This window comes from Oryzias melastigma, linkage group LG1, assembly GCF_002922805.2.
Source record: "Oryzias melastigma strain HK-1 linkage group LG1, ASM292280v2, whole genome shotgun sequence".
NCBI classification, from domain to species: domain Eukaryota; kingdom Metazoa; phylum Chordata; class Actinopteri; order Beloniformes; family Adrianichthyidae; genus Oryzias; species Oryzias melastigma.
This window is the reverse complement of record NC_050512.1, coordinates 14128471-14140673: the sequence shown is the minus strand read 5'-3', so window position 1 is coordinate 14140673 and position 12203 is coordinate 14128471. Positions and strand designations below refer to the sequence as shown.

The following is a 12203-nucleotide window of genomic DNA, read 5'->3' as shown; positions in this document are numbered from 1 at the left end:
AAAAAAACAAGAGCAGTTGTGTACAATTTAAGCTCTTTGGATTACCATGACCTGGATGACGAAGAATTCACGGCAGCAGATCCATGACAACATCACGCAAACGGATCGCAGCACCCGAAAAATAGGGAGTCTCCATTTTTTTTTCTTTTTGCCTATGCAAAACATTTGTGATGCAATCAGATCTTAGCAGTGCACCGGCACATTTTTATTATGCATAGACTATATTACAGAATTCTTATTTTGAGTATTTTTAGAAAGACACCTGTATTACTTTTAATCAAACTTTTATTTGTTGAAAACATTTAAAAGCATGAGCTGGCAATGCTACTTTGCTTGTTTAGTAGTTTCTGGATTGACAGGACAAAACTCCAAAACTGGAGATGGCATCCAAGTGGTCATGCAGATGACAGTGAATCTCTGGAAAGTCCCAAGCAGTTGCAGCATATGGCGCAGTGGATTAAGGTATTACGTGGTGATGCAGGTGACAGAGAAAGCCTCCTCTAATCACTGATTTACTAATTGATTACCCAGCCAGCATCCCTAACACTGGGCACCAAAATGGCAGCAACTTAAAACCTTCAATCCTATTTCGCTCTGTCATACCCCAACGTGACCATAGATAGTCGTACATGAAACAAACAGAGAAAGTTGTTAGTTTGTTTTTTTTTAATTGTTTGCATTCTGTGTGTAATTCTTGCTTCACTTGTCACGACACAGCGAGGCGCAAGGAAACCACTAAGTATTGACAAGATGAAAGACTTGATCACTTCATGTCAACAAGCTTACAGAAGATCACTTCTGACCTATGACAGCTATTGATCCTATTAATCTGCTCATAATATTGGCTTATGGGCTCAACAAGTGCTGGCATCACTTTGTCATCTGGTCTTACTCGTGTTATTCAGTTGTGTTGCATCATGGTTGATAGTTGTAAATTTCTGACTTGTGTCACAGATCCACCACTCACCAAGAGAGTCTGTAAACAGTTCCTGCTTCAAAGGTTGCAGTCATTTTTTGAGTTTTAGGACTTTACCCTCTAGTATATTTGGGCTGCAACAGGTTTTTGTGAATCACTTGTATTGAAGACCTATGTCCAAGCTTGTTTTAATGGCTTTTAGTGGCTGCCCCTAACTGGAGGTCATGGTCCCAGTGAGACCAGAGGTTCTCAAAGAATATATTTTTATGGCCTAATGATATTACAAATGTCCAGTAAATTACTAATAAAGCCTATTTTTGTGTTCCAATATGTTTTGTCTGCCTTTAAGGACCATTCTTCCCAGGTACTTTAGCTCTTGTGTAGGTTAAAAGACTGAAGTTTTAAAGTCAATTTCAATCTTAAGTGGTAGGGTGAGACAATATGCAGCACTATGACCATAAACACAGAACATATTCATGTTATTGTTGCATAATGTATGAAAAACATGATTTATCAGCACCATACCCCCCAAAAAATGAATACAATTTCCCAAGGATTTCTCATCTTCTTTTCTGTTATAATGCAATACCTCATACTCAAGCACTGCTCATAATCATCCATAAGTAGGCTACCATGAGGTCACCTGAAGGCTGCTTTACATAACCCTGATCACACCTACAATGGCTGCACTGAATACAAGTCCTTCTAATAAACATCTCGAGGCGTTTCAGATGACATTTTTTTTCTAATTTACTTGCATGTGTGCAAGACAGTTTAAATTTGGAACATGTGTTGACTTTAACACAGCACCTGTTTGTGTACATTGCCACACTGTTGAACACAATTATGTCCCTAAAATTTGAAGTGGTGCAAGAGTTTAGTAAAACTAGAGACAGACAGAATGAAGCTTTAGGTAGATGACAACATTATCTCACCTTTGGGGAAAGGATTGGGTTGAACGACATAAAGAAACGCGTGGACCATGTGGAAAAGGATGCTTATGCTCCCTGGCTCGTAGTAAGCATGGGTATCATATATCGCCGATGGGACAAACCCAAAGTCCAGCGGCTCCACCGGCGGAGGGGAGCGCCTTCTGGGGGAGTCCGACAGCACCTCAGTCCGGGCTTCGTCCTCCTCCTCCGCCGCCCGCTCCTCGCCGCTGGCAGCCCCCCAGCAGAGCAGCAGAACGAGCCACCTTATCCACAACATGGCTCGGCGAATGTCCGAATCTGCAGCTCACGAAAAGACAAGAGAAGGCGACGCGCCGGTCGGAGGTACGGGGAGGGGGGAATGAGGAGGGCGGCTAACACCTCTCCCTCTCGCTCCTTTATCCCCGCAGCACAACAGCCCGGAGCCCAACTTCAAGGAGAAACATCAAACGCGTCTGCCGCTAGCTCCCAGGGACCGGACTCATCACTCCCGGAGGATGAGCTCGCTCTGCCGCTGTCCTCGCGCTCACCTCCGCGCGGGTTAAGAAGAGCGACTTAATCTCGCGCGCTCGCGCTCGCGCTCGCGCTCAACGGCGCGTGCGACGACTCGGACCACAGACCTGCCCTCCGCCTCCTCCTCGGCTCTACCGTCACAGGTGATTTCTGCCTCGATGGACACAGACACACACATGTTTGTGGAGACACGGGGGAAACCCCACGAGAATTACACTTTTGTTGCAGGTCACTGACCGCCTGGCTTCACTTTCACGTGAATTTTTGACAAGTTCCAACGTCAAAACCTTAAAAAATGCATAAAAATCCGCATACTTTTCCAGGTTTGGAATATTCTAATATAACTTTTTTTTCCCCAAAAAATGTTACACAAGTTATAATTTAGGGCATAGTTTGGAGATTGAACTGGAAGGTCATTTTATAGTCCAGATTGCAGAGCAGTGAAAATGGTTTATTTGATAAGGGCCAAACCGGAAGTTTAGCAACTGGGCTTAGTGCAAATTTAAGAAAACTCCTTTAAGGCATTATGTTACTATCAAGAAATGGAACAAAAAATTCTGACTGTATGGGATGAGAGATCATGCCTAATGTGTGGGGGAAAACAGTGTACTTACCCAATCCAATGAAAACTGTTTTTTGTGTTTTTTTCTGGTAGCATTTTTCTCATAATGGAGGATATATATATATATATATATATATATATATATATATATATATATATATATATATAAAGAAAAAGAAGCTTAAAATTCTGCTTTTGAGTATTAGTTTATTCAAAAAGTTGTAAATCAGTGGAAAAGGCTGTAGTAGTGATCTAGGTGCTACAGTCGACAGACCACAAGCTCCCTGATCCACTCCATTCTGATGCATCCATTTGTAGACAAATAGATCCATGCATGTCTCCATTTCCCCCATCTGGCTCAAAACTGGATAGCTCACTATTTTTGTTGCACTGGTAATGTTAGGCTGGGGGTGTGAAAGGCTGCAAGATAGGTGAAGAGTCTAAACAAAGGGATGATGGTAAGTAAGGGCAGACTTACTCTGTGCCTATAATATGGCTCATTTGCTGTAAATGAGAACTGGACAGAGTAAGTGTGATGTCACCCATAGAAAAATTATTTGCTTCTGGTTCTATCAGAATGAAGTCAAATCAGTTACTACTTTGCTGTCATTGTGGAACCACACAGTCAGGAAGCAGTGATTGGTCCACGATGGTGTGAGTCAACACTTCTATGGCAACTACTCTCCAATCAGGAGTCAGCATGTTAGAGGCGCACACCCCTTCCACTGTAAGTGGACTGAAAGTTTGACGTGAGACCACATACTTTTATTGAGGCATCCGATTGGTCAGTTTATTTTATGAAATAACTTGTGCTCCAGCAAAAATATTGTGAAAAAATTAGGATTAGCAAAACATGCTAAAAAATGAAGCAGAGCAAGAATGGTTATTCTGACAAATAGAATGACTTAATAGATGTTTATTTCTCAATAGAAGCCTATAGGATTTCACCTAGGATTTCAGGAGGAGGAGTCACTCAGTCCACTTCTTTTTTACAGTCAGTGGTCCCACCCACAACTCAAGAGGTACATTTCGAATGGACTGCGACAGATCTGCAAAAACTATAACTTAGAGATCAACACGGGTTTTTTATTATTATTTTGGCTAAAAACGGCATATTCACAATTAAAAGACCACTGGGAATGCTTTTAAAAATAGATTTTAAAAAATGATTGGAGGACTTTCAGGGTTTGCTCTGATAAAAGTGTACAGAATATAAACTGTGACCCATGGTTTCCCTCTTTCACACACATAACATGACAATATCACCAGAAAGAACTACAAAACAAAAGTCTTGTTTAATTTTTTTGCCCACCTTGAGCGAGAGCCACCACACCAATGACATGTATGAAAAATAAAAACATCAAAATGTCTGATTTGTACATGTAAACACAAAAGTCATCAGTACACTGCAAAAAACTTTACAAACTTAATACATTCTGTTATATAAACGAAAGCATTCATGGTCTTTAAGATTCTCTTTGCACCTGTCCATTTCCCTTTTGAAATGACAGACTCTGGTCATTTTAGACAAGAATATTTAATTCTAGCAGAAAGCCCATTAACATTTTTTTAACAGTCAACAATACAAAATTTTGGAAAAACTTTCAACAATTTATGTCCAATATTCTCAGTTTTCTAGATCTCATACACTTGTTCAATGATGAAAAATTTGACTGTTCTTTCCATTTTGGAGAAGAGTAGTTTTAGGCTTTTGAGTTTTCTAAAAAATGATGCTAAAAAACAAACATTACATTTTCCTATGATCAACTGATTCTCAAAGTTTAACAATAAATCAGACTCACTGACATCAGCAAGACTTTCTTTAACCAGCCAACAAGCCACAACAGCAACTTTTACAAATTCCTTCAGTAAGTTCACTTGGAAACAAAAATTGCAACCTTCATATCTTTTAAATAAACACAGCTTTGCAAGTGATTGATTTTTCTATTTGTAATCAAAGCCCATCTATAAATTAAAGAAATAATTTGCATAAAAAAAAACAAAAAAAAAAACCCTGCAATTGAAAGATCAGATAAGTTAAGCATATACGGATACTGATGCAATAATTGAGGGAGAGCAAAAAAAAAAAAAAAAAAAAGATATTTTGTTTTACGCCATTCTTTAATATTTGCAGCACACATCACAGCCAGTCATCTGCAAATGTGACTTTGTCTTTAAAAGGTAAAAGTTTGCACATTTCTGGGCTTTCAGAGTTCAGAGCTCCTGCTGTACTAGAAGCTCCAGAGTTCCTACTGAACATTTTAAATGTTAAAACTAGTTGATAGTTCTGAAGAGCACATATTATGCTTGCAAGACTGCTTGAGTAATGTCCTTGGGGCTGATGGGAACAACGTGGAAACATCTGGCTAATCTCTGCTAGCTGTAAGACCTTGTGACGGAAGACTAAACAACTTAATTGGTCAGACAATTAATTGAAAATAAGCAAACAAAATCAATTTACAGACAAGTATTTTTGTGCAAAGCCACAACATAACTTTCTCCTACACCATATAAACTGCAGCAGATAATTTCTGGAAGATTTATTTTGAAATTTGGTCAAGTAAAAGGCTGTATGAAGAAACAATATACTAGAGATCAATCAGTAGCAAATAAACCTCGTTTGTTTAACAATTTCTTTGAAATCCAGATTTACATTTTGTAAAACCTTAAAACTGTCAGGTGTGTTTTTCTCTTAAGACACTAGGTAGGTTGTTTTCTTAAAAGACTTGTACAAATGATCTACTCTCAAGAGAATAAATAAAAGAAACCCAAATGCTTTAATTTTTGGAGCATGTTAATATTCCTCTAGTGCCTTGACAAACAGGCAGTTTTCTCAGAGCTTTGCTGTAAACAATAAACACAAATAGCTTCTATTAAATGCAAAGAGCTCTTGAAATGTGTATTGGTGTTGAGTTGGATCATTTTAGAAAAACTGTTCATAAGAAAAACTTCCATCTATAATATTTCCTGTTTTTTAACACTTCTAAAAATAAAAAAAGAAGTACAAGTTTTGTTCTTTTGAAACAACTTCTGCTGTAACTACAATTGTGCTTTTGAACACACACATACATGTACACACAGTCCAGCTGTAATGCTCAAGAAAAAAAAAAACAATCACGTTAAGTTCGTCTTTGCATGTAGCTTGTTCTTTAAAGGTGTTCTGACCCAATCCTCGAGTCTGCACGTTTCTTTCCGGACCGAACCAGAATGGTTAGATCCTTCCACACGTGTAACAGCTTTATGCCTTGGCTGGTTTTTTACTTTTTTTAATCGGTAATAAATAAATAAATAAATAATGACTTGAAGGGTCAGGTGCATAAGAACGAGTCAGGTCTGTGCATGCTCCATGACCTTCGTCTGATCCCTGGACCCCGCTGCGGTTCCAGGACACGGTGCCTGCAGGTGGCTCCTAAAGCAATTAATCTATCCGGTTGCCACAGATGGTGAATCGGTCAATCTCCAACAAGTCTTTCTTGGGCGTTCTGGGCTTGAGCTCCTCCCCATCGAGTCCTGTGTCAGAGTTTATGATTTTCTCATCATCCTCTTCGTCCGGCGTCGTTAGAAATGTGTCAGAGTCACTTTTGGGGAGAGCACAGTTGGCATTTTCTGTTGAGTGTGTCGTCTGACAAACGTCTGATGCCTCTGGTTCGCTTGTTTTAGTTGCCGTGGGCTCTGTTGGAGAGAAATTTGAGACACGTTTATCAGCAGATGACTCGATAATAAAATGAGTTTTCAGGTGAAATGAACACAGAGTGAGTGGACAACCTTGCTGTGGTGCCATTTGACAGTGTTTGGTCCGGTTAGCTCTGGAGTTTGCTCGGCTGGAGACAGCAGAAGGAGGAGGGTCGAATAGTTTTTCTTCCATTTTGGCCGCTTTGACGAATGTACAAGATGTTCCAAGGAGAACGATGCTGTTGAGCACCTTCAGAGTGATCATCCTGCATAAAAAAACACATTAATAATCATATAACTCCCTATTAAAAAAAAAGATTATAGGTAGTACGGTCAGAGTGTTGAACAATTACCCCAAGTAGAACAGCAGGACACACATGAATGAGAGTGAACCCTGGATCTTTACGGAGCTGGTCACCACTCTGATCAGCTAAGATGGAAACACAAAGAAAAGTTAGCAGTTTATGCCATTTATTCTGAACCTATGAGACATTAAAATGATCTTGAATGTCACAAGCATAAATGACTAACCAGCAAAGCCAAAGGAAGAGGGATGAAGCCCATTCTTCTGGATACTGAGTCACTGTAATCTGTGTAAGCCTGTGGACACATTTACACATCATTATGCAGAGTATCAACAGACAGCATTGTTGTACTTCCTGGACTAATGCGTCCCTCGACAAATAACGCTTTTAATCAAGATCTGAGGCAAAAAAAAACAACAAAAAATACAGAAAAAAACAAGAGCAGGTAAATTCAACCAACTGTAAAAAAAAAGATAGTGTTTTTCATATATATCTAAAGACATATTGAATGCAAAAAGAATAAGGTTAACTGTGCTCAATTTTAGCTGCTATTTTCATTTTTACAAGTTGTGACTCTAATTAAGCTACTATAGTAATCAATTTGCATGGTAAAAATAAGGGACTGGTGTTGACAAACCGAGCTATGGAAGCCGAAAACTGCCTGCCCTACTTTTTTTTATCGTTTTCTCATGATAATGAGAGAGTGGATCTCGTTATCACCAGAAAACCAAAAAAAAAAAAAAAGTTTTCTCGTGATAACGAGATAATGAAGAATATACTGTAGTGTCCCTCTCTCTCTTTCCCGCACTGAGGCGCAGAGACTTTACCTGTTAAAAGTCTCTTTATTTTGTGGTTAAAAACATAACAGTAGCAGAAAACTCTCTAAAAAAAGTTGTTTTAGTCAATTTTTTTAAATTTATTAGTGGATTTTTGCGCCTTAAACGCCTAAGTTCCTTCTCATGCACCAGCCTCCGTCCCTTTATTTCCCTAAAATCGCCGAACAAACAGTTTGATTGACAGGACCCAGGGCTAACGAGCTTCTACGTGTGGTGCGTTCACTGAGTTCTCGACATTAGCAAACCCAAACAGCCACTCATCCCAACTCAGACCACTATAATACTTTTTTCACTATATAAAGCAGTTTTCAGAAAAAAATGAGGACACTATTAAGGGTCCATACCATGAAAAAACAACTTTTTGAGCTTTTAAGTGTATTATATAGTTTCTTCCTCACTATTAACAACACCAAAGCGGTATTTTGATCCGTTCACACATTTCAGAGAAATCCTCTAAAAACTGGCGCTCAATACCAGCCTTTCCCCACGGAAACGAGTGGGTTCTCACTCACTGACGTTGATAAGCAAGAACAGCCCCTTTCAAGAAGAGTCTGCTTTGACAGCACCGCCCCCAGTCTAACACCAATACCCAATTTCTCCACAGAGCTAGCGGTGATTAGCAAAAACTTTTATTTTAGATGCAGAATAGGGTATATCATCCAATTGTGTCCTTTCTTCAATAAATTCCAGCTTAAAAAGGTGTTTATTGCTTTAGACGAGGCTCCTTTTCCAGACGTTTGGATCTTTTAGCTCTCAAATGAGAAGATTCTATTACAAATCATTTGATTAAAATCATCAGAGGTTCACATTTGTGTGTCAGTGAATGTTTTCCCCTCAGATTAAGTGAATTCAATTTTATTCAGATTGGCACAGTTTCACAAATCAATACCTTAGAAGATAAAGGTCATGGATGCACAAACACTTTACCTGGTACATTATTTTTTATCTTAGACACCGAACTCACATTTTTCTGCCGGCTGCTGACGAGGTCAAAGGCAAGACTTGCTCTGTATTCTCCATACACCTACAAAAAATACCAACAAAGACAACAACTATATATAAAAGAGATTAATTTACAAGTTTCCTATTTTTTTTTAAATTTCTCATCCTTTTGTTTGTTGCTCACAATGTGTGACTGGGCTGACAGACCTCATTTAAGCCTGGTAAAAAAGCTTTAGGGAAATTTGCAAACTGCAGACGACCAGTACAGGTCTGTGAACACATTTGACTGTTTAAAGACAAATGAGTTCATCCTTTCCAATGAGGTCTTGTTTCTTTTACCCAATGCAGCTCCTTGAGGGAAATTAAAGATGAACAGAGCTCATGAAGGAAGGGGTGAAACTAACAGGCAAAATGGCTCATTCGACTCTGCTTCTTACTCTCTGGTGGGCAGTGTTAAATGTCACGGCTGAGTGGATGGCACAGTGTGTGAGAAACGGACAAAAGGGAATAAACACCAGTTTAACACAAAAGATCTGGGTCAGTGTAATCGGAGAGAAATCAAGAAGATACATTAAAGTGATGTATGCTTATTTAGAGAGAGGGTTCTTTCACGAATGTGGTTTAGATAGATATTACAGGAAAGTATTTAGTAAAAATGTCTAAAAGAAACATCTGTTACTCATAATGAACAATAATAGCTTTAAAAATAAGGAAAAATAGTAAGAGAATTATCTTTAAAATGTCCAACAGGCATGATAAAGGACTATGACTTAGGGATTGTATTAAGAGCTAAACTTAATCAAAACTGTAGCAAAATCCTAAACATTTGTACAAAATCAGCACCTGCAACCGCCATAAGTTTCTGCATTTATAAGGATTTTTATTCCACTGCGTTCTCCTTAAAAAGAAAAAAAACAACAACAAATAAATCTATCAATAAATAATCCAACCATTACTGTGAAAAAAGTTTCTCTTTTCTGCAAAGTATTTTTCTGAGAAACAGAATCATGTCTGTCAACCAGCTGGGCTCACAGAGGAGGCAAGCAGCAAAATGAAAGTTTTGATAAATGAGATTACAGGAAGTAGGAAGAGACCCGTTCAATACTCTCTTAATCTGCTTAGAGTTTTTGTTCAAAAAGCAAATAGCGGCACAGTAAAAGTGCAGGTGAAAGAACTCACGTCGGCGCTGATGTCGTTGAATTTCGTGATGAATGCGTGCTTCACAACATCCACAGCAACCTCTGAGGTGATCACCATGACCACGTCAGGAAAGAGCACCCACAAGTGGTCTGAAAAGCAACAATATTATTCAGAAAAAAAGAGATCAAGTAGATGTAAATGTATTTTTGAACAGGCTATTGTGGAGTAATATAGCATGTACATGTTTGTGTAAAATGTCTATGTTACTTTACCGGGATTCCATGAAAACTGCTCCATGTTTCTCAAACAAACGATGAGCAGAAGAATATAGTTGGTAAACCTCTCCTTTATATCTGTTGGGGAGAAAATAAAATCCAGTATTAACCTACTTTCTGCTCATTGAGGCGGAGTTCAATACCAGAAGTCTACCTCGGATTAAATCAATTTTAAGAGGTGAAGGCAGACGTAGTGAAAGTTGTATGTTATTTATTTATTTATAAGCACTCACCACTATTAGACATCTGGAAAAGGTTGTTCTTCTCAAACTTCTTGAACACACTTCCTTTGATTTCCACAAACTGCCAAAAAAAATGGGGAAAATATCAGTTTGGACCTCTCAGCAAAATGCACTTTCAATTCTGCAGAAGTGTCCCACTCACATTGTTTGACATCATTATTGTGAGCAGAGACTTGTTGTGGGAGTTGAAGGCAACATTGAGTGTTGTGGCCTGGACCATGATGAGGATAGCATGAAGAACTGGAGTCACGTGCTAAGGAAAATAAAAACACTACAAGTACAGTAAGGTTTTTTTTTTTTAAAACCACTTTCTTTTTTAAATTAAATATATTAACTGGTTTTACATGAATGAGTTACTAAACATTTTTTAATCAAAATTCATTTAAATCAGTTTAAAATCCTACATTTAAACGAAAAATGTTCCTTGATTTAAATAAAGTGTTCATAGATGGTTGGCGACTGATATTTTTATCATCTCCTGATAGTTTCAACTCCTTTGAGGTTCATTTCTGTCAGGATACAGACGTAGAGCACAGCCATCAGGAAGTGAGGGATCACTCCAATGTGCGCCCTCTTCCTTTCTTTGGGCTCTGTGGCCGTCCAGTACAGAGCGTCCAAGATGTCTTGGCCAAAGGATGAGAACAAGCGATCCGCCACCTGACAACAACACAAAGGAGGAATAAAATAGCACGGCTTGTTCATTCTCAGGATCACAGTTCATCTGTTACAAAGAACCCTTTATGTACCTCCAGCATATTGTAAATGATGTAAAGCTTGATGACAGACTGTCCCCTGATGAGGTGATACATCATTGAGTAATCCACATAGCTCATCATCGAGTAGCACAACACCATAATAAAGCCTTTCAGCACGTCGCACACTTGGGCTGGTTGGAGCAAGCGGGAACCTCTGCAACGGAAAAAAAGAAACAAACGACAAAGAAAATGTTACCAGATAACTGCAAGACAATCGAGAAATCTGGTCAAAGTTGGAGAGAGCTCTGCTGCCCTCTGGTGGATAAAAGCACAAATTTTATGATCCTCTAACCTAAAAATTATACCGCATAGAAATATTTGTAGAAGGTTAAATCAGTTTTTAACCATCAACAGAGAAGACATTTTAGGTATAAATTATATTAACAGACCTATGCAAAGGAGCAAACACCCACAAGTGTACTAAACCCCCATCACAGGAACGGAACAGCAGGTCACGACCTATTGATCATCAGCGTTAGAAGTATATGAATACAAAAAGTTATGAACATATGACACTGTTCATCCTTCACTGCTTGTTTCACAGATTTTAATTGTGCAATTTTACATGATTTTTGTTTTTTTTACAGTGCACTGTGTTCTACTTCCTGATTGGGTGTAAAGCTTGTCAATCACGCTCCACCATGCCGCGTCTCCCGTACAGTGTTCAGTTTTCTAAATCTACATAAATCTTTGATTGCAAGCAGATTTTTGTTTTCATTTTTTAACACTGGACCTATTTTTACATCAAGGTTTGTCGTGGGGGTTAAAATTAGAAATTTAAACAAATTAGAAAATTGTCCTCATAGGTAAGATATATATACATATATATTAGGGCCGTGAATAGATTAAAAAATGTGACTAATTAATCACAAGCCTTGAAAAAAAATTAATCGCAGTAAATTTCTTTTTTAGCTACAGTATATGCCAACCATTTATTATCTGCGAATAATCACAATATGAAATCACACACAAACTGTACATTTAGATTGTTTATTTTTACTTATTGTTGTCAATAGATTAAAAAAACAATCAGATTAATCACACTTTTGTGATGCGATTAATCACAATGTTTTACTGGGTAAATATTATATGACAATATAATATAAAAACAGTCCA

The 12203-nt window shown here is 38.3% G+C and overlaps 2 protein-coding genes across 11 annotated transcripts in view; both read right to left on the bottom strand.

Annotated features, from left to right (window-relative positions):
• prom1b (prominin 1 b) overlaps window positions 1-2592 on the bottom strand; it is a 30594-nt gene extending 28002 nt beyond the window's left edge. For 6 of the 10 annotated variants that reach the window (XR_004947965.1, XR_004947960.1, XR_004947961.1 and 3 more), the window contains exon 1: window positions 1852-2591. Coding sequence is in view for 3 of the 10 variants with exons in the window: in XM_036212102.1 (XP_036067995.1) it covers window positions 1852-2125 (274 nt within the window). In the remaining 7 variants the exon portion in view is untranslated. Of the gene's footprint in view, window positions 1-1851 lie in introns of all 10 variants that reach the window. The other 4 variants (XR_004947963.1, XR_004947962.1, XM_024259662.2 and 1 more) reach the window with 2 other exon arrangements.
• A 1604-nt stretch (window positions 2593-4196) lies between these two features.
• tapt1b (transmembrane anterior posterior transformation 1b) overlaps window positions 4197-12203 on the bottom strand; it is an 11077-nt gene continuing 3070 nt past the window's right edge. The window contains exons 4-14 of the mRNA XM_024259859.2: window positions 11079-11241; window positions 10854-10989; window positions 10475-10572; window positions 10324-10393; window positions 10088-10168; window positions 9855-9964; window positions 8698-8757; window positions 7124-7192; window positions 6946-7022; window positions 6686-6858; window positions 4197-6592 (exon numbers count right to left, since the gene is read on the bottom strand). Coding sequence (XP_024115627.1) covers window positions 6339-6592; window positions 6686-6858; window positions 6946-7022; window positions 7124-7192; window positions 8698-8757; window positions 9855-9964; window positions 10088-10168; window positions 10324-10393; window positions 10475-10572; window positions 10854-10989; window positions 11079-11241 — 1291 coding nt within the window. The 3' untranslated portion in view covers window positions 4197-6338. The remainder of the gene's footprint in view (window positions 6593-6685; window positions 6859-6945; window positions 7023-7123; window positions 7193-8697; window positions 8758-9854; window positions 9965-10087; window positions 10169-10323; window positions 10394-10474; window positions 10573-10853; window positions 10990-11078; window positions 11242-12203) is intronic.